This window comes from Hemiscyllium ocellatum, chromosome 21 (assembly GCF_020745735.1).
Source record: "Hemiscyllium ocellatum isolate sHemOce1 chromosome 21, sHemOce1.pat.X.cur, whole genome shotgun sequence".
Lineage (NCBI taxonomy): Eukaryota > Metazoa > Chordata > Chondrichthyes > Orectolobiformes > Hemiscylliidae > Hemiscyllium > Hemiscyllium ocellatum.
Window position 1 is genome coordinate 37,878,810 of NC_083421.1, and position 27,715 is coordinate 37,906,524.

The window sequence follows — 27,715 nt, forward strand, 5'->3', positions numbered from 1 at the left end:
TTACTATGAAAATGTTTGGAATGAATCAAAAGTTGATCTCAACAAGGAGATGATCAGAGGAGGTGACCATTGCTACAGCGTGGGATCTGTCTTGTGCTCATCAGTTAGAAAAGGTTCATACAAACGATCAACATGATGGAAACTACCAGCCCTCAGAATTAAATCTAGAAATATTCCCTTGTTAAGGGGCTCGAGCTGCTTCAGGTGGTGTTTTTTTTTTAAGATTTAGATTCCCTACAGTGTGGAAACGGGCCCTTCGGCCAAACAAATCCACACCAACCCTCCAAAGAGCAACCAACCCAGACCCACTCACCTACACTTACCCCTGACTAATCCACCTAACATTACAGGCAATTTAGTATGGCCAATTCACCTAACCTGCACATCTTTGGACTGTGGGAGGAAACCCACACAGACACGGGGGGAACGTGTAAACTCCACATAGACAGTTGCCCGAGACGGTATTTGAAGCTGGGTCCCTGGTGCTGTGAGGCAGCAATGCTAACCACTGAGCCACCATGCCGCACTGTGGTGTTTGTCAGCAAGTGCTCTTCTTCTACATGAAGGCAGAATAGGAAAGATGAAAGAAGAATTCCCTAAAATATTGGCTAAAGAGCAGCAGGATGTTTTTACAAGCTACTGAGATCAACACATTATGACAATGTTGGTATGCCCTCTCCCCCCCCACCGGCCATATAAGTGAGCCACCTTCAACCATCAAGGGAAGTAATTTTTTTAAAAAGATAGATAATACATCATACCTAACCTGCTAAATCTTAAACTTTTCAAGTTACTTACAAATAGTCAATTGTCTGTTGGAGAAGTGTAGGTTCCAAAGTCCAAATCTTAGATTACACATGAGATCTTTAGTATCACTATTTCTTCCTCAATTGATAGTGTTTAATCATTTCCTCATCGCCTTAGTGCCTGAAGAAGTGTCTCAGAATATTCTTAGCGCCAGGTGTATCACAAAGTGGTGAGCTTTCATCTTCTCTAAACCAAAACAGTTACTGTCAGTTTTGAGAAAACCTGCAGACAATGAATGATAGCTCTTCACTTGTAGTTCACACACTCAAAGCCACAGTGCAACATTAACAAGCTGGCAGCATCTTTCTGCGTGACTGAAGAGAAAACACAGTCAACAGCAAACAGACAAGGTGTCATTTGTTTTGTTTGTGGCCAAGTCGAGCTCTCACCCATTACACACAGGCCAAGACTGTTCTTGACCAAGTCTGATGCTGCTGTTTAAATGGCTGAATCAGGCTGAAGAGGCACAAAAACAGAATCCAATGTAAAATTGTGGGGAAACATTAACCCCAAGTGACACAGACCAGGGCTGTTCTAGTTTGAACCAAGTTAGTCACTCAAATATGGCAGTGACTCAGGCTAGGAAAGTAACAATAAATGGAAAATTTAGCTACTCCACCATTTCTCACTGATTTCTCATGGTAAGAAAACCAAGAGTGAACAGAATGAAAAATTGGACTTCTGCCTGCTGTATTCACGCAGCTCTCATTCAGGCTTCAAACATGAAGAGGTGCTCACTTTAGTGAAATACTAACAGAAACATTAAAACCACAACACCCTCATTCAAGCCTTTGGTACTGCAAATTTCAGTTTCCAACAGTGCTCCTGTACTCCACCCCTGCATTAAATGTTTTGCACACAGAACTTGAAGCAAGACAGGGTGTGGCCAAAAAGTTCTATTTCTTTACTACATTTTTGGAATATTGGATGCAATTCTGGTCTCCCTCCTGTTGGAAGGATGTTGTGAAACTTGAAAGGGTTCGGAAAAGATTTACAAGGACGTTGCCAGGGTTGGAGGATTTGAGCTTTAGGGAGAGGCCAAATAGGCTGGGGCTACTTTCCCTGGAGTGTAAGAGACTGAGGGGTGACCTTATAGATGCTTATAAAATCAGGAGGGGCATGATCTTTTCCCTGGGGTGGGAGAGTCCAGAACTAGAGGGCATACTTTTAGGGTGAGACGGGAAATATTTACAAGGGACCTAAGGGGTAACTTTTTCATGAAGAGGGCAGTGTATATATGGAATGAGCTGCAAGAGGAAGTGGTGGAGGCTGGCACAATTACAACATTTAAAATACATTTGAATGGGTACATCAATAGAAAGGTTTGGAAGGATATGTGCCAAATGCTGGTACATGGGACAAGATTAGGTTAGGATATCAGTTCAGCATGAAAGAGTTGGATTGAAGGGCTTGTTTCTGTGATGTACATCTCTATGACTCTACTTCTACTCATCATTCTCATGGACTCCCCATTCCTCTGCGCAAAAGCTTTATCCCTGCCTTGTACAAAAGCTGACCTCTATTACCTCCTGAGGTCTTTGTCCATGGAGGGACCAATGCTGGCATCCATAATACCCTCCTTCCACTCTCCCAGCAATGGCACAAACCTTCAACTTTTTAACCTAGGTGCTTGGAATCCTCTTCTTATACTGGAACTTAAACTTGTTTAAAGCCAATACCACCTTTGGCTCAACTGACCAGACTGCACTGCTGTCTCAGGACTTCCTGAGGTCCTAAATAAACAAGCTAACACTTATTGGAGCCCAGTGTACCTAGCTGCCTCTAGGAGCTAGAGGAGATGCAGATTGTGTTGTTATTTAATTGGAAACACACTATCGGATTTCTTACATGTGCAGTTTAGTAACTGTAATAGCTGGAGTTAAGATAAGGGTTGTAAAATTGACGGAATATTTCTCATCTTTCAGACATGAACTCTGAAACTCCACAAACAATCTCAATTATCTGTTTCCTGTAATTAACACACAGTAATACCGCACATCCCTAAACTGTTTCATTGCATACAACCAGTTAAAGGAAACCTCTCCCTGCCCAGAAGACGACTTCCCCGAGAAGAGAGAACCTAGTCCCGGGTTGTGGTTACTTGTCTTTCTCGCCTGTGTGGTCCATGTGGAAACATAAAAATTATCTGATGAGGTGAAGGTAGAGATAGAGAGAGAGAGAGACCAGAGCCAGTCAGCTTCTCGGCCAGTAGCCTCCCCAGAGAACGGCATTGAGCGCTTCAGAATGCTGCCTGTTCCCCATCAATACCCATCAAGAAACTCACACCGGGGATTTAAGGACAAAATAATTCTCGACAAACGAAAGTTTCACAGCATTCGGCTCATTTAGATCTTCACGTGAAGTTTACCAATCTGGAAGTTGCCCAACGCGAGGCAGACAAACCTCTGAGCTCACATCAGACTCGTTCCCCATACCTGTGATAAACTGACGCCGGTTCTCATCAAGGTGAGTTGAGATTACATCTCCCATTGCGTCCCACTCTCCGCACAGCACTGACCTCCCCCTGCAAATGTTGAGACTGGCCACCCAACACAGATACAAAAGCTTCCCAGAGAGGCGAGACTTGGGAACTCTTTGCACAAGCGCAAGGAAAAGCTTCTCCACACACTTCCCTCCCCGCTCGACACACCCCTCCCTTATTCCTTGTTAAACAAGTTTTAATCTCACGGCTGAATCCTTACATTCCCCTCCCTCCGCTCGGGGTGGGGTTTAAAAATGACACATGAGCTATTACCTTAAACTTTCTAAAGCTGCAGCTCCTACACACACACAGTTTTCGGGCACAACTCAGAAGCTCGGGTCTGAGTTGTAATATATGTCCTTTTGCCGCAAAAGCAAAACGAATGAAGAGCTTAAACCAAAGAGCAGGTCCAATTGTCTGAAGCCCCCTGCTGGGGAACTCAGTATTTAGTATATTCTCGACTGAGATTGATAGATTTCCAGGTGTGAAAAATAGAAAGGGATGTGGAAATGTTATGGGGAAATGGTGTTGAGGTAGAAATTTAGCAATAAACTAGTTGAAGCTATGGTTCTGTTATCTGTCAAGGTTAGGGTGGTGCTGGAAAAGCACAGCAGGTCAGGCGGTATCTGAGGAGCAGGAAAAATCAATGTTTCAGGATTTTCCAGCACCACGCTAATCATGACTTTGATCTCCAGCATCTGCAGTCCTCGTTTTCGCCTTATGTTATCTGTCCCCAAACACACAACCATCTAATTGACTCTTAATTCTTCTCTAAAAACAGCCCATGTCCAAATGCAGCAGGACACTATCCAGGTTTCGGCCAACAAGAGACAAGTGACATTTGTGCGAGGCAGTGACCCCCTCCCTTTGACATTCAATGGCATTACCATCACTGAATCTCTTACTATCACTGTCCTGGGGTGAACATTGACCAGAACCCACTTCCTCCAAACTAAAGGGGTTGTCATGGGCACCCGCATGGGCCTCAGCTATGCCTGTCTCTTCGTAGGATATGTGGAACAGTCCATCTTCTGCAACTACACTGGCACCACCCCCCACCTTTTCCTCCGCTACATCGATGACTGTATCGGCGCTGCCTTGTGCTCCCACGAGGAGGTTGAACAGTTCATCAACTTTACCAACACCTTCCATCCCGACCTTAAATTTACCTGGACTGTCTCAGACTCCTCCCTCCCCTTCCTAGACCTTTCCATTTCTATCTCGGGCGACCGACTCAACATAGACATCTACTATAAACCGACTGTCTCCCACAGCTACCTGGACTACACCTCCTCCCACCCTGCCCCCTGTAAAAACGCCATCCCATATTTCCAATTCCTTCGTCTCCACCACATCTGCTCCCAGGAGGACCAGTTCCAATACTGTACAGCCCAGATGGCCTCCTTCTTCAAGGACCGCAGATTCCCCCCAGACGTGATCGACGATGCCCTCCACCGCATCTCCTCCACTTCCTGCTCCTCCGCCCTTGAGCCCCGCCCCTCCAACCGCCACCAAGACAAAACCCCACTGGTTCTCACCTACCACCCCACCAACCTCCGTATTTCCGCCACCTCCAAACGGACCCCACCACCAGGGATATATTTCCCTCCCCTCCCCTATCAGCGTTCCACAAAGACCACTCCCTTCGTGACTCCCTCGTCAGGTCCACACCCCCCACCAACCCAACCTCCACTCCCGACACCTTCCCCTGCAACCGCAGGAAATGTAAAACTTGCGCCCACACCTCCTCCCTTACTTCTCTCCAAGGCCCCAAGGGATCCTTCCATATCTGCCACAAATTCACCTGCACCTCCACACACATCATCTATTGCATCTGCTGCACCCGATGTGGCTCCTCTTTATTGGGGAGACGGGCCGCCTACTTGCAGAACGCTTCAGGGAACACCTCTGGGACGCCCGGACCAACCAACCCAACCACCCCGTGGCTCAACACTTTAACTCTCCCTCCCACTCCACCGAGGACATGCAGGTCCTTTGACTCCTCCATCGGCAGAACATAACAGCACAAGGGTTGGAGGAGGAGCGCCTCATCTTCCGGCTGGGAACCCTCCAACCACAAGGGATGAACTCAGATTTCTCCAGTTTCCTCATTTCCCCTCCCCCCCACCTTGTCTCAGTCGATTCCCTCGGACTCGGCACTGCCCTCCTAACCTGCAATCTTCTTCCTAACCTCTCCGCCCCCACCCCACTCCAGCCTATCACCCTCACCTTGACCTCCTTCCACCTATCACATCTCCATCGCCCCTCCCCCAAGTCCCTCCTCCCTACCTTTTATCTTAGCCTGCCTGGCACACTCTCCTCATTCCTGATGAAGGGCTCTGGCCCGAAACGTTGAATTTCCTGTTCCTTGGATGCTGCCTGACCTGCTGTGCTTTAACCAGCAACACATTTTCAGCTCTGATCTCCAACATCTGCAGACCTCACTTTTTACTCAGAAATGGGACTAGCCCTGTAAGTGCTGCAGTTACACAAGCAGGCCAGTGTCTAAGAGTTTTGCATCAAGTAATTCATCTCATTACTCTCCAAATCCTATCTAGGATCTACACGGCACAAGGCAGGAGTGTGATGGAATACTGTCCACTTGCCTGGATGAATGCAGCTTCAACAACACTCAACAATCTTGGCATCATCCAGGCCAAAGCAGCAGCTTGATTAACAACACCTCCACGAGCCCGCACTCCCTTCATCGCCAATGCTCAGCAGTAGCAGTACACTGCAGAGGTTCATCAAGATTCCTTAGACAGCACCTTCCAAACCCATAAACACTTAGAAGAACAAAAGCAGCAATTACATGGGAACAGTACCACCTGCAAATTCCCCTCCAAGCCACTCACGATCCTGACTTGGAAATATATTATCATTCCTTCACTGTCACTGGATGACAGAACCCCAGAATTCCATCTTTAACTACATTGTGGGTGTCACTACTGCAAATGGGATACAGCAGTTCAAAAAGGCATTTCACCACCATCTTCTCATGGACAATAAATTCTGGTCCATGCAGCAGCATTCACATTCCATGAGTGAATTTATAAAGATAGCCTAACAAGCCAGTCAGTTTAAGGGAAATTGGGGATGGACAATAATTGTTAACCTTTAACGGTGACACTCATATCTGTTGAGGGAGAGAGACTATATATGCTATGAATGCTCTAACAGAGCATATGTGACTATTATTCATAGCACAGTCTGTTCTTGTTTTTGTGTGAAGCAAAAGGATGCTTAACCTGTTCCCCTGTTTGCTTAACAACATCTGCTCCTCTATTAGGTGAGCCGTCATTGTAATTGAACACAGAGATCACAGAAGGGAATTAACCCAATGGCTGAATTGGAAGATGACATTCCTGCCATGTGCTTTTCACTGTCTGTGTCTAAATTGATAGCATTAGGTAAAATTAGAAGTCATGTAAATTGTTTCACTTTTCAGCACAATTTCATTACCATGCCAACAGTATAATCACAGTGAAATCTGGGATGGGTGTGGTATGGATAGTGAATCACTGTAATTTTTATATCTAGAACAATAGACAAGAGGCAATGAGTCACAAGAACGTAATTCAGTCAGGTGGGCAAAAACTCTCATAAAGGGAAGGCCAGTGTTTATGCACATATAATTTAAAATCAGAATTGCAACATTAATTAATTTGCAGATCATTATTATTTTGGCTAACACTTTGATACAATATAGCCAGCCAAGTGATATTCAGACAAAAATGAATGGCAAGCCATAGAAGATGTGTAAGAACAACTAGAAGCTTGGCCATATAAATTCATTTAAGGAGAGCATTAAAGGGGTAAAACACTGTGTAAACGTAAAGAGCTTTATAATGCTGGGTAATGACATAGTGATAGGGAATGTAATTCTATAAAGCAATTTAAACAGACTGATTATAAACATTTACAGCATAGAAGGAGCCCATTCAGCCCATCATGCTTGCACCAGTCAACAAAGACCTAACCATACTAACCCCATATTCCATCACTTTGTCCTTGGTGTGGAGGTTATGTCAAAGCAAGTCACTCAACTACCCTTCATCAGCAAGTTTCCTACTCTCTTTACTCTCTGAAATAAATTCTCTCCACATCTCCGCTTAGATTTCTGCCTCTTACCTTAATTCAATTCCCCTGGTTCTTGACCACTTGACTAATGGAAACATTCATTTCTATACACCCTGTCCATGTCCACCATAATCTCATATACTTCTATCAGGTCTCTTTCAACCTTAACTGCTCCAAGGAAAACAACCCCAATCTATCCAATTTGTTCCTTATAGCTCTGACCTTTTAGACCAGGTAGCATTCTGGGAAAACTCCTCTGCACTGGCTCTAATGCAGTCACATTCTTTCTAGAAGAAACTGTCCATGGTACTCTAATCCTTATCTAGCAAGTGATTTTACATACCCAGCATAAATTGCCTGCTCTTTTATTCTATGGTTTGGCTAATAAAGGTAAGTATCCCACATACATTTTTAACCACCTTATCCATTTGCCCTGCTATCTTCATGAAAGTTATTTGATGTAGGTGTGTAGTATAGTGTTATTAGTTGGGAATTTGAATTAACAAGTAAAGGAAAATAGATTATAGTTTTTAATTCCGTGAAGGCAATTTTTTTACAGACAAAGGTCTGAAAGTAATCTTCAGCCATGAAATAAAGATAGGTTTCATGCTTTTGTGGCAAAACAGATGTCACGGACCACACGTAGATTGAGTTCATGAAAGAAGTTATCCAAGCAGCAGGGCAAAATTTTAAATTGATAGAAGTGCAGAAGCTGGTGCATGTATGGATCGAGCTGCTAAAGGCGGTGGTGGAGGCGGGTTCACTTACAACATGTAAAAGTCATCTAGATGGGTACATGAATTGGAAGGGTCTCAAGGGATATAGGCCAAATGCTAGCAAATGGGACTAGATCAGTTTAGGATATCTGGTCGGCAAGGATGAGTTGGACCAAAGGGTCTGTTTCTGTGTTGTGCAACTCTATGACTGTACGATTCTAAGTCTGCAGGCCGTGGGAGTTGGTAGAACCTTTAGGTCATCAGAATTGGGAAATAAGTATCCAGGCCATTCATGATAGAAAGAGGTATTTAGGCTATCGATGCTTAAACAAACTCTTGAACCGGTACAGTAGTCCAAGGAGAAGACTTGGAAAGAGTTATTTTTGCATGAAATCAAAAGGTTAAGATGGCTCATACTAGGATTGAGTGACTGTAAAGGGTGTTGCTGGGAATAAATTTTTATCTTTCATTTTGACATGTATGTGACAATTTTTCTAAATTGTGATTTTTTTTGTGTAATAAACTTGTGTTCTTTTCTTAAAAGAACATTGGCAATCTCATGTTCAGTGCATCCAGTGACTGAACACCATGGGAACAAAACTGCAAAAATAAAACTTGTGATCTGTCAAACCAAGCTTCCAAATGTGATCTGACCTGTCCAGGGTTAATATCAGCTGGGATAATAACAATAATAATTTTATTTGGAGCCATGGAGAGACTGTGAGCCAATTTAAGTAATCAAATAGAAGGCAACAAGAATGCAGAATTTGTTTAAAGCAGCTGTAGTTTGGAGGCAGTGGAGTTTACCTTGGATGGAGGATGGAAAGCTGATTGGAGAGGCTGAAAAATGGGAATAGTAGAAAAGTAGTCTTTGGAACTACTTGTTGCAGAGAGCTGTGGGGGCAGAGTCATTGTGTAAATTTAAGGCAGGGATAGATAGTTTCATGATCAGTAGGGGAATCAAGGGTTACGAAAAAAGGGCAAGAAAGTGAATTTGAGGAATGTTAAATCAGCCATGATCCTATTGATAGATCATGGTGAAGCAGGCTCAAGGGGCTGACAGATTTATTCCTGTTCCTAGATCCTCTGTCTTTATGGTCTTATGGCAGATTTGGGAGTTAACAATAAATTTATGCAAAAATATTAATTGAGACAATTGCATTGCATAAGTATGATCAGCAGGATTGCAGCAGTTCTTGATTTCTTTTGCATTTGTTTTCAAGGTGTGGCTGATGCTAATGAAGTTTCATTTACTGCCTATCTTTACTTTCTGTACTCTTTCTGATGATAGTGATCATATAGTGATCTTGTGTTAAGTACCTCAAGGATTCTGACCTAGTGCAAGAAGGGAAAACAGTTTAAAGTTCTGATTGTACAAGAATTTTATGTGAAGCCCCTTGTTTAATGACCAGCAAACCTTATTTTGATTAATGATCCCTAGGGCGTTCCACCACATGTGTAACCAAGGATGTGAACAAGAATGTATCTGGCAATGTAATCACATTACTGTACCCACTGCAAACTTTTATGGAAGTGAATGTCAAACCTTACACAAAACACAGACTGAATTTCAATGGGCTGCTCTGTGGCAGGTATAACATCTGAAATAACAACTGGTGCAGCATTAAGTTCCTTCGGGTTGTCAGTGTGTCAGCAGAGAATTTCTGGTGGCAGCAGAGGATTTGTGCAGTCAGGTCCAAGCTATTTTCACTACGTATGTTAAAAAGCTTCTTTTATGTAGCCTACTCCCTGGTTGCTATCCTGTATTTATCTCATTATGATTATTTGAGCTTGTTGCATGAAGTAATTTCCTCACTGTCCTGAGACTAACCCTAGGTCCAAAACCCAGGGATTCTAATTCAAATTGATTTGTTTGTTAATGGGTAGATTAGTCTGACTGAGTTAGTTCTAAGAGCAAAACTTCTTTGTTTTAATAGATATTTTTATTGAAAATTTAACATGTTTTTACAAACTTACAAAATAATACACACAAATACAAACATTAATATACAATTAAATATTAAATAAATAATAACCAAAACCTAACAGACAAAAAGAGATAAAAAAAGGAGAAAACATAACTCAACTAACTACTAATCTATCCTATAACTAACCAGAGTGTAGAATAAAATATCTTACATTACTCAAGAGAAAAAAAAGGATAACATAGTAATTAAATCATAAAGTACATGCTCGGAACGAATTAACATCAAGTCATGATAAAACCCGTATTCGTGCGGGATTCCTCCCCGCAAGGGCCCCCAGGCCAGCCAGAGCCGCTATCACAACTAGATGAAAGCCCTTGACAAAATGGCCGAAATATCTGTATCCATATAATTCAGGAAGGGCTGCCGTATTTTATAGAATAATTCAGTTTTTTGGTGCACTGTATTTGTAAGGAGGTCAAGGGGAATACATTCCATGACCAGCCTATACCAATTCGAGAATCCTGGAGGGCCCTCAGCCACCCAGCTTACTAAGATATTTTTCCTTGCACAAAAGGAGAGAATGGAAAATTATTTCCTCCCATGCACATCCAGGGAAGGATAGCTCAAAAAGCCCAGGAGAAGAGATTTCCACTCTAATTTCCGCTCCCAAGATTTCTGTCAAAGTATTTGCTACTCTGACCCAGTATTTGTGAATCTTATGACATGTCCATAAGCTGTGTGTGAGAGTGCCCACCTCTATTTTACATTTAGGACACCTTTGAGATGCTCCTGCCCTAAATTCTGCCAATTGTTTCGGTGCTATATGAATCCTATGGAGTATCTTTAACTGAATAGTTTGGGTTCTATTACCGATGGAGATTTTTCTGGCATTTTCCCAGATGTTGTCCCACATTTTTGTGGATATTTCCAACCCAAATTCCTGATCCCATGTTCTAAGCAATCGTTCCCTATCTTCCGAAACTTCATTATGTAATAAGTGATAGAGAGTGCTGACCGAGGGTAAACCCATTGGCCACAACACTCTTCGTTCCATATTTGATTTATAAAGGCTATCTAATTACGTAGTCTTCTTCTGTATGTAATCTCGAATTTGGAACTATCGAAAGAGGTCTCTGTTAGGTAGTCCAAATTTCTGGTGCAGCTGTTCAAACGACATCATGACCCCCTCATCAAACAGATCCCCTAAACTGGAGATACCCCTGGACCTCCAGAATTTGAATGTCATGTCTGTGAGCCCCGGTTGAAAACCCCATGCCCCCACTATAGGAGTATAAGGGGAGGTTTTATGTGAATTACCCTCGTTTTGCCGCATTATCTTCTAGGCTTTAATTGTGTTTAACACGATAGGGTTTTTACAATGGTCCATAATGACTTTCATCTTATCTAAAAATAAGACGTTAATAAGTGGACACTTTGCTTGAGAAGTCTCAATGTCCAGCCAGATTGATTGCGGGTCAGACGAGACCCAATAACCTATGTAGCTCAATAGAGAACTCGGTTGATACCTCCTAAAGTCTGGAAAAACCAGCCCTCCTCTTGCTTGTGGAAGCTGTAGCCTCTTTAACTTAATGAGGGGCCATCTATGATTCCATATGAAAGAACCCAGCCAACCATATAATTTGTGCAATGCCAGCCTGGGCAGCATCACTGGGAGCATTCTCATAGGGTATAAGAGCCGGAGCAAGACATTCATTTTAATTAGAGCTATTCTACTTAGCCAAGAAATTGGAAGATCTCCCCCATCATTGAAGGTCCAGCCTTATCCTTTCCAGCAGATGCACAAAATTGACCTTGTACAGCTGGCCAAATACTGGGGTGATAAAAATACCTAAATATAAAAAACCATCCAGAGACCACCAAAAGGGAAAATGAGAACCGTCCAATAAGTGGGACATCCTAGCGAGACCACCCATCGGCATGGTCTCCGATTTTGAGAAATTAATTTTGTAACCTGAGAGTGCACTAAATAAATTAATACCTTGGATCAGACGGGGCACGGACATCAAAGGATTACTAAGAAAAAGGCGAACATCATCTACATAAAGGGTAATTTCATGTTTACCCGTACCAACCCTTGGGACCATTATATTAGAATCAGCCCATACAGCTTCCGCTAGTGGCTCAATTATTAGCATGAATAGTAACGGTGAGAGAGGACATCCCTGACGGCAGCCCCTACCCACACTGAAGCTATCCGAGACTAAACCATTGGTGATCATGGCTGCTTTGGGGTCATTATACAATGTTGAGACCCATTTAGCAAATACCTTTCCAACGCCAAACCTTTCCAGTGTGTAAAACAGGTATGACCATTCAACCCGCCTCCAACGAGACTACTATTCCCGGTATTCTTTCCTGATGACAGACTTCAATCACATTCAAACCCTTCTAATATTATTAGATGATCTACGGTCCTTGATAATTCCGTCTGGTCCTCTTTTATGATATATGGCAATACCCTCTTCAGCCTCAATGTTAATGTTTTAGAAAGAATTTTAAAATCTACATTTTGCAAAGATATTGGTCTGTATGATGTGCAATCTTCTGGGACCTTTCCTTTTTTGAGAATGAGAGAGATATTCCCTTTCTCAACGAAGGCGGGAGGCAGCCCTGACTATGTGAGCAATTGTATATGTCCATAAGTGGACCAGCTAGTACTCCTGTAAACTCTTTGTAGAATTCAACCTGGAATCCATCTAGGCCAGGGGCTTTACCGCTTTGAAGCTGCCTGATTGCGTCAAGTACTTCCTGGGTTGTTAGGGGAGCATTCAGAATCGACACCTGTTCCGGGGCTACGTGTGGAAAGGCCAGGCTTTTAAAAAAGGACTCCATCCTCCTGGCTCTATCTTCACAATCCTGCGATTTATACAAATCAAAATAAAACTTTCTGAAGATTGTGTTGACCCTTTAATGATCGTGAGTCAAAGTACCAGCACTTTCCCTGATGGATGTGATAGCTTGAGGGGCCTTTTTTTTGCCTTGCAAGAAACGCTAGGCTTATCGCCATATTAAGAGTAAAATTTCTTAATGAAATTGTCCGTCATTTCATGCTAATTGAGCCTAAACTATGAAAATACTGTAAATTGTTCTTTATTTATCTATACTCCCTTCTTTTTGTTTGAAGACTTTGCAGTAGCACGATCTCTGCTAAAAGGTTACATGACCTTGCCTTTCCTCTAAACATTGACTGCCCTGCTATGGATATTTGTTAAACATGATCCTGATCAGATCCACAATACAAAGTATGCTGCAAGCTAATTTTGATAAACTCCCCCTCCCCAACCAGATAACCATGGAGATCACAATGTTCAATTCATCCATGCCCACTAATAGCCCACTTCATGCTTGTTGCTGTTTTAAATTATTTCAGCATCTAGCCAATATATTGCAACATTGTTGACTAACTGGGCACTTGAGTGAGATGATGGATTGTGAGTTCCTATTTTATAGCTTCACTTAAAGCTAACTCACTAACCTTTAAAGGGAGGCAGAGTGTCTCAGGATCCAGTGTGAAGTCCTGCACAGAATGATTAAGCTGGGAATTATTGAACGATGGCTTAACATTGGAGAGAGTGGACTCCAAGCTTTGTGCACACTGCCCTGGAAGGAAATGGAAAGGAGAAGAGAGTGAACGTATCTGCAGGGGGCCAAAAACTACCCTCTTCACACTCAGATATACACTCAGGTGGCAGGGCAAGCAGATAGCCATGAGCTATGAAAGAAGTCAAACCATGAGATTGGATGTTGCACATGCCCCAATTGAATAATGTTACACAAGTGATCATGGCCACTGAATTCATCTTCAAATACTCTATGTCAATGACTGTCCCACTAGTCTCAGACATTTCTCAGTTCATCAGAACACTCACCTACAGTACCAACCGTGCAAAAGTGAGTACTGTAGATGCTGGAGATTAGAGTCAAGAGTGTGGTGCTGGAAAAGCACAGCAGGTCAGTCAGCATCCAAGGAGCAGGATAATCAAAGTATCAGGCAAAAACCCTTCATCAGGAATGAGGCTGGGTGCCTCGGGGGTGGACAGATCAATGGGAGGGGGGTGGAGTTGGGGCGAAGGTAGCTGAGAGTGCAATAGGTGAATGGAGGTGGGGGTAATGGTGATAGGTCAAATATGAGGGTGATGCTGATAGGTGGAAAGGAAGATGGACAGATCAGGGGGTGGTGCTGAGCTGGAATTTTGGAACTGGATAAGGTGGGAGTGAGGTGAAATGAGGAAACCACATTGGTGCCATGGGGTTGAAGGGTCCCGAGGTGGAAGATGAGGTGTTCTTCCTCCAGGCATTGGGTGGTAAGGGAGTGGCAATGGAGGAGGCCCAGGACCTGCATGTCCTCGGTGACGTGGAAGAGGGAGTTGAAGTGTTCAGCTACGGGGTGGTGGGGTTGGTTGGTGCAGGTGTCCCAGAGATGTTCTCTGAAGTGCTCTGGGAGTAGGCGTCCTGTCTCCCCAACATAGAGGAGACCGCGTCGGGGCCAATGGAGACAGTCAATGATGTGTGGAAGTGCAGGTGAAACTTTGATGGATGTGGAAGGCTCCTTTTGGGCCTTGGATGAAGGTGAGGAAGGAGGTGTGGCGCAGGTTTTGCAATTCCTGCGGTGGCAGGGGAAGGTGCCAGGATGGGAGGGTGGGTTGTTGGGGAGCGTGGACCTGACCAGGTAGTCGCATAGGGAATAGTTTTTACGGAAAGTGGATAGAAGTGAGGAGGGAAGTATATCTCTGGTGGTGGGGTCCGTTTGAGGTGGCAGAAATGACGGAAGATGATGCGATGTATACAGAGATTGGTGGTGTTGAAGGTGAGGACCAGGGGGTTAGACCTGTCCTTATTGTGGTTGGAGGAGTGGGGTTTGAGGGTGGAGGTGTGGGAAATGGATGAGATATACTGGAGGGCATCATCAACCACGTTGGAGAGGAAATTGTGGTCTTTAAAGAAGGAGGCCATCTGGTGTGTTCTGTGGTGGAACTGATCGTTCTGGGAGCAGATGTGACAGAGGCAGAGGAATTGGGAATAAGAGATAGCATTTTTATAGGAGACGGGGCAGGTAGCTAAAATCCAGATAGCTGTGGGAGTCGGTGGATTTGGAGAAGATGTCAGTGTTGAGTCGGTCACCATTGACGGAGATGGAGAGGTCCAGGAAGGGGAGGGAGGTGTCAGAGATGGTCCAGGTGAATTTAAGGTCGGGGTGAAATGTGTTGGTGAAGTTAATGAACTGTTCAACTCCTTGTGGGAGCATGAGGTGGCGCCAATGCAGTCATCAATATAGCAGAGGAAGAGGTGGGGAGTGGTGCCGGTGTAACTGCAGAAGATGGACTGTTCTACCTAGCCGACAAAGAGGCAGGCATAGCTGGGGCCCATACGGGTGCCCGTGGCTACCCCTTTCGTCTGGAGGAAATGGGAGGATTCAAAGGAGAAATTATTGAGGGAATTTGAGGACCTGTTCAGCCAAACGAATTAGAGTGTCAGTGGAAGGGTATTGGTGGGGACATCGGGAGAGGAAGAAACGAAGGGCTTGGAGGCCCTGGTCATGTTTCCTCATTTCCCCTCCCCCCACCTTATCCCAGTTCCAACCTTCCAGCTCAGCACCGCCCCAATGACCTGTCCCACCTGTCCATCTTCCTTCCCACCTATCTGCTTCACCCTACCCTCTGACCTATCACCAATAGCCCCACCTCTTTCTACCTGTTGCACTCTCAGCTACCTTACCCCCAACTCCATCTCCGTCCCATTTATCTCTCCACCCCGAGGCTCACAGGTCCATTCCTGATAAAGGGCTTTTGCCCCAAATGTAGATTCTCGTGCTCCTTGGATGCTTCCTGACCTGCTGTGCTTTTCAGCACCACACTCTTGACAACAGTACCAACTGTCTCAACTGAGCAGATCTTACACCGAACATTCATGTCCTTCCCCTCTCCCTCACACATGTAACTCTGCTGCAAGCCTAATAGTCATATCTTACATCTTGCACACAGTATTCGTATTTAATTCTTTCGTGGGCTGTGGGTACAGGTGGCGAAGCCAGCAGTTCTTGCTCATCCCTGATTGCCCTTCGGGAAGGTAATATGGAGCCACCATCATCAATCGCTGCACGCCAGCTGGTGTAGGGAGATGAGGAGAAACCTTTCCTCTCAGAGAAACATTCCTCTCTGGAATTGTCTTCCCGAGAAAGCAGGGGAGGCTGGGTGATTGAATATATTCAAGGCTGAGTGTGACAGAGATTTGGTCAGCAAGGGAGTTGACAGTTATAGAATTCTAGACTGAAAAGTGCAGTGAGGTCACAATCAGATTAGCATGAACCTAACCAATGGCAGAGCAGACTTCAGAGGTGCAGTACCTCTGATGGAAGGGAATTCCAGGATGTTGTCCTAGTGACAGTGAAGGGATGTCTTTTTACTTCCAGGTCAGGGTGGTGTCTGACTTGCAGGTGGTCACTTTCTCCTGCACCTGCTGCCCTTGTCCTACAAGGTGATGGAGGATGGTGCATACTATGGAGGGAGCCTGGGTGAGTTGTTTCAATGCATTTAGTACATGGTTCATCCTACTGCCACTGCACATTGATGGTGAAGAGAGTGAATGTTGCTGGTGGTGACCATTGACTGGGCTGCTTTGTCCTGGGTGGCAGTGATCTTCTGGAGTTTTGTTGAAGCTGTCACTCATTCAGGCAAGTATTGACCTGAAAGTATCGCCTTGTCTTATTTATGTTCCTTGGCTGCTCACCAAATAGCTGGTGGCTAAGGCTGTCTTCTTATGATAGCAACTGGATAAACACAAGTTACTTCTCAGTTGAGTGATTTTGAGCCTATTAAGGGCCAGTGAAACTAATCAGTGCACTCCCCTGTAAACCCACAGCGTTGATCAACTGAGTGTTAATTTTAAAGAATAATTGTTCAGGGGATGCGGATATCACTGGCTAGCATTATTGCCCATCCCCAATTGCCCTCAGGGCAGTTAAGAGTCAACATTACTGCAGGCCTGGAGTCACATGTAGGCCAGACTGGGTAAGGATGGGAGACTTCCTTCCCTAGGGGGCATTTAGATACTTTTCTTCCAACAATCCTCAGTGATCACCATCGAGTTTAATGTTTATTCTAGATGTGTACTGTGTTCAAATTTCACCATCGGCATTCAAACCCACGTCCCCAAAACATTCTGGAATACTAACCCAGTGACGTTACTGCTACATCACTACTTCACATGGTAGAAGAAAGTATCAAAGAGATTCAAGTTCTAAAACCAATTGGGTTTTTTAATACTGTAACTGATTCATGTGTACATTGTAATAGGAAATGACTTTGTTATGTTTATCCTTGGCTTTAGTTGATGTTTAGATCAAAACAGAAAACATTTTTCTGGAATACTTCCTTTCACAAGCAGATTTTTTTTGTGGCAACGTTTGGAAGTAAATTGGTGAAAATCACAATGAGTACTTCTGGGATGCTACTGCCTCTGTGTGGCACACCAGGAGTTTACAAGACTGCAGCAAGTTCCTATACAATTACCAATGCTGTTAGATCACAAACTCGAATAATGCAGTAATAAGGTTAATCTTTTACACAGGATCACATGATAAGTACAGATGAACAAGAACACCCAGATTACTTCATCCACCTGATGAAACTACAGGCCCCTCCTCACCGTCCCAAATTTCAACTGTTGAAATTACCCTTAGATATTTTAATCAGGGTCCCAGAGTGAAGGATCAAGCGTACTCCCAATTTATCTGGCCTAGGATTGACTAATGTAGCACCAGCCAAAGGTCAAGTGAATCTTAGTCTTCACTGACTTAGATGACTCAGCTACCTTTTGCATGGAGGGGTAGGTTCAATTTTAATGTTGTAGCTAAATGCACTGCAAATCCAAGAACTCAATGCTGATTCTAATTGGCATTTTAAAACCTTCATAAGCTGAAGGGCATATGGGAATATCATCGATTGGACATGAAATAGTTTTGACTCTGGAGAAGTACATTCAGCTGAAGACATCCAGTTTTGTCTCTGCCAGTTCACTGTACAGCCAGCTTGGCTCCAGAAACTGACAGCATTCTTGACTCCTCTCAGGATAGGTCTAAAATTCTGACATGGGGATAAGAAGGTTGGATTCATTTATGGAACAGTGGGAAGCAAATATTGTGTGCTGTCCCTGTGTAGGTCACCATATACACACAAACCAGCATTCAGATAGAGTTAAGAAACCCTGATGGCCCTGTGTAAACATAAGACATCACTCTCCTGAAACAGGGTGCAGTGACAATACAAGAATAAAAATGCCTCAACGCCTTGACAAAGATATTAGAATTCAGTGGCTGGCTCTGATAACTTACACTTCAAACAAAAACTGCAGTCTGTCTGAGCAGAAATGTTCTGCCCTGTGGCAGAAATTCAGATTTCACATTTATCCCCTGAGAAAGTAATTGGGCTGAAATTAGGAGATACAACCGATGCTTTTCTTGAAGCGTTTTTGATCATAGAAAATATTGAAATGCGGATGAAGGCCATTTAGCCCATTGCAACCATGCATAGCCCTATTGGTATGTTTCCTGATTTATTTACTTAAAGCATCCATCCAACTTCCTTTAGAAATCATTGATCATTTCCATTTCCATAGCTGTGTAAGCAGTGAATTGTAGGCCAGTATCACTGAATGTGTAACAACATTTGTCCTCCCATCCCTTGGGCCTGAAGCCTGGGTCCCCCTGATCATCTCATCGGAACTATATGCACCCATTATGCAATTCTACCAAAAAATCCTTTTAGCACTTTTGCTTCATGGATAAGACACTAAACTCTCCAACCTAACCTTGTAACTGAAATCCCTCATCTGTGGAACCAGTCTGGTAAATCTGCGGGTCAGGTGAATTGACCGTGCTAAATTGCCCGTAGTGTTAGGTAAAAGGGGTAAATGTAGGGATATGGGTGGGTTACGCTTCGGCGGGTCGGTGTGGACTTGTTGGGCCGAAGGGCCTGTTTCCACACTGTAAGTAATCTAAGTAATCTAATCTAATCTAATCTCCTATCCACCCACTTGAAGGGTCTTCATACTCTACCTGAAGTGGGATGGCCAGGACTGGATATAATACACCAGCTGTGGTCTATTCATAGCTTTTCTAAGATCCAGCATACCTTTACTTTTGTATTCAATACTTGTATTTGTGAAAGTTGGGATCCCATGAAGGCTTTGTTAACTATAGTTTCAAAATGTTTTTCCACTTTTAAAGATTGATGCACGTGAACTCTTGGGTTCCTCTGATTCTGCACCCTCTTTAAAAATACCATTAAATTTATACATATTCTTCCTATCTGCAAAATGCATTCCCTCAGATTTCTTTGTGTTAAGTTTTAACTGTAATTTGTCTGTCTCTGCTGGTGGTCTATCCATGTTTTGTTTCAGTTGATCATGGGGGTAAGAAGGTGGGCGGCACTGTGGCACTGTGGTTAGCACTGCTGCCTCACAGTGCCAGAGACCCGGGTTCAATTCCCGCCTCAGGCGACTGACTGTGTGAAGTTTGCACGTTCTCCCCGTGTCTGCGTGGGTTTCCTCTGGGTGCTCCGGTTTCCTCCCGCAGTCCAAAGATGTGCAATTCAGGTGAATTGGCCATGCTAAATTGCCTGTAGTGTTAGGTAAGGGGTAAATGTAGGGGTATGGGTGGGTTGCGGGTCAGTGTGGACTTGTTGGGCCGAAGGGCCTGTTTCCACACTGTAAGTAATCTAAGCATTATCATCCAAAGTGTTTACTACACCTTCAAGTTTAATATAATCAGAAAATTTTGAAATTTTATTCTGTATTACAATTTCAAACTCACTTATATATGTATAAACAAAAACAGTCGTACTAACCATGACCTTTGGGGAACACAGCTGTTGACCACTCTCCAGTCTGCAAAAACAACCATTTTCTCTGTTGTTTCTGAGATTTTCTTTGTATTCATTCATAGGCTATAGACATCACTGGCTGGGTCAGCATTTACTGACCTTCCCTACTTTCCTTTGAGAAGGTAATGGTCAGCAACCTTCTTGAACTGCTGCAATCCAATAGATACAATTTGACTCACAATAAAGAAAGAAGTACCAAGGTTATGAGGTTTATCAAGTGAATTTCAAAGCGTAGAAGTACAACATTTAAGATCTTCCTGCCATTTGTGGAAACGGGGGAATGGGAACACAGTCAGATTAGGAAGAGTAAAAGTGAGATATGAGTTATAGAAGAGATTGCACAGGGGAAGTCAGTAATGCATTTAAATATGGTGATTCCAAAATGAATAGGTTTGTGATGGTGGAGGGTTGGGGGAAAATGTGGGGCTTGGAATGTTGAAGAGAGCTAGTGGGGACAGCAAGGACAGGGTTCATAGATGAGTATGGGTCTTGGTGTTCTGGATGAGAGTGACTTTGTAAGTGGTCACCATCCAGAGGTGAGGAAGATAAACTTGGAGTGATGAGAATTTGACTATCAATGGGGATTATTGTAGAGGTGGGTGTACATGCTCTGACTGAGAAACAGCTAATGATTTGGAAGCTCATATCTCGTTGGTTGTGCACAGTTTCAATCTTCTGTAATGGGATGAAGGCAAAATCTTTTGTGAGCCAAATATGATGGCTTTAGTCTTGCTAATGTCAAGCTGGAGAAAGGGAGGAGTTCAACATAAATTGCTTTCTCAGTTGTTGGAGTTTTATCTGGAGCGCTGGATACAAATATCTCTTCAAGGTATCTGCTTTTATATTAAACTTTGGGATATGGCTTTTTCTGGCAAGACGAGCGTTTATTATCTAGAACTAGCTGCCCATGTTATTTAGTTGGATGAGTCGCTTGTGAGCCCCTTTGTAGAGTCAACCATATTGGTGTGGTCATATAGAGGAAGAAACGTTTTCTTCTGAACCAAATGGCTTTTGAACAACAATCCGACTACTTCATAGTCACTCTTATTAGTGGCAGCTGCTACTTTCCTCACTGATGTTTAAAAACTAATCCCAAATTCTGAGACGGTCCCAGTGGTGGTTAAATCCCTTTTGCCTCAGGTTGGATTCTTGGTTCTTCTTTTTTAAGATTAGATTACTTACAGTGTGGAAACAGGCCCTTCGGCCCAACAAGTCCACACCGACCCGCCGAAGCGCAACCCACCCATTCCCCTACATTTGCTCCTTACCTAACACTACGGGCAATTTAGCATGGCCAATTCACCTAACTTGCACATCTTTGGACTGTGGGAGGAAACCGGAGTACCCGGAGGAAACCCACGCAGACACGGGGAGAACGTGCAAACTCCACACAGTCAGTCACCTGAGTCAGGAATTGAACCCGGGTCTCAGGCTCTGTGAGGCAGCAATGCTAACCACTGTGCCACTGTGCCGCCCACATTTAACTGTTTGAATGTTATAGGTTACACCTCTATTACCACATCCTGAGCTGGCATGTTCTAGTCCAGAAGCAAAGACACAAACTCTGTACAACCAGATGCTTTACCTTAGGTAAAGGGTAAATGTAGGGGAATGGGTGGGTTGTGCTTCGGCGGGTCGGTGTGGACTTGTTGGGCCGAAGGGCCTGTTTCCACACTGTAAGTAATCTAATCTAATCTTTGTTAGTCCTATGGTGAGTAGGTGTTGGGCATCGTGCTGCCTTGATGGCACATGTTTTTATGCCTTCCTGGGGCATTAAATTGCAACCCCCCCAGTTGCTGCGGCTGAGGCTGCATTTAATAACATGAAGTTCAGGGCACCAGACAGGATTTTCAGCTTAGACTCCACAAATATGTAAAATCTTCTCTCACAGCAATCATTTATGATCAGGTTTGTGAGAAACATTTGTGAAGTCATTCAGATGTACAGTAAGAAAACAGTCCCTTCAGTCCAACTCTTCCATGCCGACCAGTTATCCTAAATTAATCTCGTCCCATTTGCCAGCACTTGGCCCATATCCCTCTCAACCCTTCCTATTCATATACCCATCCAAATGTCTTTTAAATTTCGTTATTGTACCAGCCTCTACCATTTCCTCTGGCAGCTAGATCCATACACGTACCACCTTCTGCATGAAAAGGTTGCCCCTAGGGTCCCTTTTAAATGTTTCCCCTCTCACCTTAAACCTATGCCCTCTAGTTTTGGGCTCCCCTACCTGGAGAAAAGATGTTGGTTGTTCCCCCTATCCATGCCCTGCATGATTTTACAAACCTCTGAAAGGTCACCCTTCAGCTTCTGATGCTCCAGAGAAAACTGCTTAAAAAGCAACTTAGGAACCAACTCGTCTGCCCTATGCAAAAGCACTTTTCATTCAATTGTGAAGCCATTTTTGGAGGCCACGGGACAGCCTGAGCCACAATATCAAAATGACTGTCCTAGTAAAAAAAATGCAGGGCTAATATCGGAATGAACTCCTGCAAACAATCAGTAACAGGCACTTGAGAACATAAAACCTTGCTCATTTAAAATTCAATCTGATGTCGTGGAGCAAGGAGCCATACATTCTCCACAGTTTAAACTTGGTCAAGCCAAAAGACCTCATTGTCTGCATCATCTTTGTGAACAGTCTGTATCTCTTTGAGGATTTTTTTACAAAAGTGGATGTTAATTTCATATTTGATGTTAGCATTTCTCTGCTTCTATCTGAAGGTTATTGGTTCAATATCTGAACGCAAGATTTGATCAACAGATTAAGACTAAACTTCCAGCACACTACTGCGAAGGTACTATAATGGCTGAGGTGCAGCAGAGCTTCTGACAAGATTTTAACATCCGATCACCTGGTAAGGGAAAAGGCAGCAAGACTGAGAAACAGAGATGATATTCATTTACCAACACCTCTGTCTGTGGGATCTTAATGTTCAGAAATTAGTCACTCAGTATATCCAGGGTAACAATGGGGAGAGGTAATCCATTGCAAACAAATTGCTTTCGATTTTTTTTTGAAAATGCAATAAGCAATCTTTTGTGACTGTTCATCTTCTCCAGAAATATTGCTCCACACTGCATGAACCTGTCATCATTTCTGACATCTTGTGGCTGCTTGTAGTTTTACAGCCTTCAGCCACTACAGCTGCAGTGGTCTTTCTATTTAGATTAGATTTCCTACAGTGTGGAAACAGGCCCTCTGGCCCAACCAGTCCACACCGACCCTCTGAAGAGTAACCCACCCAGACCCATTTCCCTCTGACTAATGCACCTAGCACTATGGGCAATTTAACATGGCCGATCCACCTAACCTGCACATCTTTAGACTGTGGGAGGAAACCGGAGCACCCGGAGGAAACCTACACACAGGGAGAATGTGCAAACTCCACACAGACAGTCGCCCAAGGCTGGAATTGAACCTGGGAGCCTGGTGCTGTGAGGCAGCAGTGCTAACCACTGAGCCACCGTGCCTCAGGGACCTGGATTTGATTCCATCCTCAGGTGAACTGTATGTGGAGTTTTCACATTCTCCCCTTGTCTGGCTTCCTCCCACAGTCCAATGCTGTGCAGGTTAAGTTGGATTGCCCATGCTAAATTACCTATAGTGTACAGGGATGTGCAGGCTAGGTGGATTAACAGATGGGAAATTGAAGTTACAAAGATAGGGTAGGAGTTGGGTGTGATGGTCTTTGAAGGATTGCTGTGCAATTGATTGGCCAAAAGGCCTTCTTCCATGCTGTAAGGATTCTATGATGACAATTACTCATCAAATTAATATTTAACACAGAATCCCAGTCATGGTCATAACACCTATCCCTGCAACATTCCTCTCATACATTTTCCTGGCCTGGTGGCATTTCACTAGTTTGAATTTGCTGTACCTACCCTTGTTACGGCAGCGATACAATCATTTCAAGGTTTTACCTGGGAGACTATTGGCCTAATCATAGTTATAGAATCATACAGCACAGAAACAAGCCCTTTGACCCTCCGTATCTATGCCGACTAACAAACACCAAACTACATTAATCCCATTTACCGGAACTTTGTCCATAGTCTACTATGCTCTGGTGTTTAAAGTACTCACCCAGATGCTTCTTAATTGACCAAATTGAAACATAAATAATTCCAAGGTAAATGTGAAGAGAATGTTTCCTATTATGTCAATATCTAGACTCTAGAATTAGGATCAACTATTTAAAACAGAGTTTAGGTGAAATTTCTCCTCTCAAGTGTATCTTGAGTTTTTAAACACTTTTTCCAGTGAAAGTTCTTGATTGTTTTTATGGTAAAGTTAGATAGATTCTTGATAGGCAAAGGATGAAAGATTATCAAGAGTAGGCAGGAATGCAGGTTTGAGTTTACAATCAGTTCTCTCCTTGAATGGTCAAGCAGCCCTCAGAAGGAGTACTCCTGCTCGTAATCTGTGTTTGTACATTGGTTAGTGGTGAGTGTCACTGATTCACTACTAACTGAAAAATCCATCTTATGTAAGAACTTTCTTGTGGAACTACAACATTTTAAACTCTACATAAACTACCATGTTTCATTAAAGTGTCCCCTTGAATCAATTAGGCCATAACACCAGAAGAAATAAGAACAGGATTAGGCCATTCCTGCTTTGCCATTCAATAGAGTTATGGCTGTGTTTTTTTTCTTTTTATATCCAGAAGTGCTCTTATGCACAACTGAACATTGTTTTAATCTATTAACTACCAACAATAATGGGTGTGCTTTCAGGTTTAATGTCTGGTTAATCACATTATTTATTTTTGTGATGTTTTTGTTGAAATAGAATAAATATATGATAGCTATTAATTGTTGAAGCACATAAGGAGCACATGCAACACTGGGGATGTGAGGAGCTGTAAGACTGAGCTTTCAATAAACTGTTTCTGTTTCACTGACTAGCTTGGACCTGGGATGACATTAGCAGCAGATAAAGGTTGTGTAAAGGCAAAGATTCGAAACTATGGGCAGAATCTTCCAAGCCCTTGAATGACATGGTGTCGTGGCTCATTGGGGTAACATGCTGAAAATCAAGTCCTGGTATTCCCATAGTTATCACCAAAGTTAAAGATTTTAAAAAGTACACAAAATGTCACACTTTAATGATTTTTCAGAGTCAGGTTGATAGAAAGTTTAGAGAGGTACTTAATAGGAATTGCTATTTATTTATTTATAGTTAGACTCTAGCTAAAGGTAAACTATTCTAACAATACTAATTAAAACTAAACCCTTTAGAAAATCCACTTCACACACACACGAACACGTGCACATAGACACATCCACACGCATACAACGTATACAGGCAAAAAGCACAGATGGAATGAAACTGGGAATGTAGTTCAGTTGTCTTTGTTCACATGATGTGTTTAATTGGTTCATGCTGATTAAATGCGTTATTTCCTGAATGCTTCCACCTATTTGCAAGAGACACAGAATGGTTGGTTCTCTTATCAATTATGAGTCACAATTTACAGCAACTGCTGAAGAAAAGATAGACTGGTTTTATTCAGGTCAAAAGTGGATTTTGACTGCAGAGAACTGATGGACAACTCTCGACCTGATGGAGATCTGTTCACTTTTCTGTATCTTGTTCCCAGTCCCAAGCTGTTCAGTTACCTGAGTACCAACCACTGTGCTCAACTTCTGTGCATCTGGCTGCTCCAAAGGATCCACTGGGGATCTGTGTAAGATCTCACAACCCTCCACTCACAAATATATTAAGGCTTCCATTTGAGCCAGATCACATCACTTTGTCTCCTTCCCTAGTGGTGGGATGAGTGTTGCAGTCTGGTTAGTAGGCATTGACAATGTAGTTGGCTTCCTCCAGTTGGAGGACACTGTAGACTGTACACACCTTGCATTGAGAGAGTCTTATCATAATTCAGCTGACTTGTCAATAGTCATCTGTGATCATCAATATCACATCTGGAATATCCGCACCAGGTACCCGGAAAATAGCCACAATGCCTATATCTGGGAAAACTCTCACATTCCTGCTTTGATTCAAGGACTGGGTGCCTTACAAGGATGCTCACTGCGAGGCAAAGGCTACCATCTGCAACTATGGCTGATGGCACTGTTACGCAAACTCCCCTAACTTAGATCAAGTGTAGATGCAAAGCAGCACATTCTTCAACCAGGGCCATCATGGAGTAAACGATGGGACTCCTGAAGAGGAGGTTCTGATGCTTGAATCAGCCTGGAAGGGGTTGCAGTAATCTATAGAGGATATTACATTATCCCAGCATGCAGTGCTCTGCATGACTAGAACAGGCAGAGAGAAGAGAGAATGTGATGGACCCTAAAGAACTGGGACAGCAATAGCAATCTTCGCAAGAAGGAGCAGGGAAAACATTCCCGTCATAAAGTGATGTGGTATGCAGTGCAACAATCTAGACAGGACTTGTTAGATGCTCGATTCTAATAGATGTTAAGTAAGTGCAATGATTACTCATTGACTAGATTTTTAGCTCAGAGAAAGTGAGGACTGCAGATACTGGTGATCAGAGTTGAAAAGTGTGGCGCTGGAATGAACAGCAGTCAGCATCCGAGGAGCAGAAGAATCGACGTTTCAGGCATAAGCCCTTCATCAGGAATGTGGAGGTGGGGGGAGGGACTGAAAGATAAACAGGGGTGGGGATAAGGTGGCTGGGAAGGTGATAGGTAGATAGAGGTGGGGGTGATGGTGATAGGTCAGGGGGAGGGTGGAGCGGATAGGTTAGAAGGAAGATCGACAGGTGGGACAGTTCAAGAGAGCAGTGCCGAGTTGGAGGGTTGGATCTGGGATGAGGTGGGGGGGGAGGGGAGATGAGGAAACTGGTGAATGTGACATTGATGCCCTGTGGTTGGAGGGTCCCAATACGGAAGATGAGGCGTTCTTCCTCCAGGTGTCTGGTGCCTTGGATTTGGCAATGGAGAAGGCCCAGGCCTTACATGTCCTTGACAGTGTGGGAGAGGGAGTTGAAGTGGTCGGCCACAGGGCGATGGGTTTGTTTCATGCGTGTATGTCAGAGATGTTCCCTGAAACATTCCGTAAGTGGGCGTCCTGTCTCCCCTTTTGTGGAGGAGACCACATCGAGAGCAAATGACAAGAGTAGCTGAGATGTGTGAATGTGCAGGAAAACCTCTGGCGAATGCGGAAGGATGCTTTGGGGCCTTGGATGAGGTAAGGGGGGAGGTGTGGGTACAGGTTTTGCATCTCTTGTGGCAGCAAGGGAAGGTGCTGGGAGTGAAGCATGGGTTGGTGGGGTTACTGCCTTACCTGCTGTGATTGTCCAGTGCCACACTTTTCAACTGTAGATTTGTAGCTGCTTGAAAAGCAAGCAGTCTCTGTTTCTTCTTAAAGGTAAATACAGATTTTGTTTTATTCTTCTCTTTGCTGAATTAAAGCAAATGTTTTCAACTGTTTGAAAGCATTCTGGTGTGCATTGAACACTGAGAAAATGTCAGGTGATTGTTTGGCAATGATTTGAGTCATTGGAGAAAGAGTAGCATTCTCTCAACGGGATTCTAAAATGGGATGGTGCTAAGACTGGGTAACCTTTGTTGCCAGGTTGTTTATTGGACATATATTTACAAATGTACACTTGTATTTGTAATTAAAGGTCAGCTGTATTGCCAATGTACTTGTTTTTTATTCTCCTCCCATTACGTGTAACCCCTGGCTGCCAGGGCTTGAGCTGGTGCATGGCTGGGCATTAAAATTGGTGCTGATGCCAGGAACCCAAGGAGGTTCCAATAGTGGTGAATACTTCTACCTCCACTTAAAAGGAAGCTAGCAGAGTGTCA

General features: G+C 43.6%; 2 protein-coding genes across 3 annotated transcripts in view; one reads left to right on the forward strand and one right to left on the reverse strand.

The window, feature by feature from the left end:
* LOC132825826 (protein Niban 2-like) overlaps positions 1-3,462 on the reverse strand; it is a 188,263-nt gene extending 184,801 nt beyond the window's left edge. The window contains exon 1 of the mRNA XM_060841342.1: positions 3,243-3,462. Within this exon, the coding sequence (XP_060697325.1) occupies positions 3,243-3,297 (55 nt within the window). The 5' untranslated portion in view covers positions 3,298-3,462. The remainder of the gene's footprint in view (positions 1-3,242) is intronic.
* Positions 2,847-27,715, forward strand: part of LOC132825827 (syntaxin-binding protein 1) — a 155,630-nt gene continuing 130,761 nt past the window's right edge. The window contains exon 1 of one of the 2 annotated variants that reach the window (XM_060841347.1): positions 2,847-3,273. Coding sequence is in view for 1 of the 2 variants with exons in the window: in XM_060841345.1 (XP_060697328.1) it covers positions 16,512-16,545 (34 nt within the window). In the remaining variant the exon portion in view is untranslated. Of the gene's footprint in view, positions 3,274-16,505; positions 16,546-27,715 lie in introns of those variants that run through there. The other variant, XM_060841345.1, reaches the window with a different exon arrangement.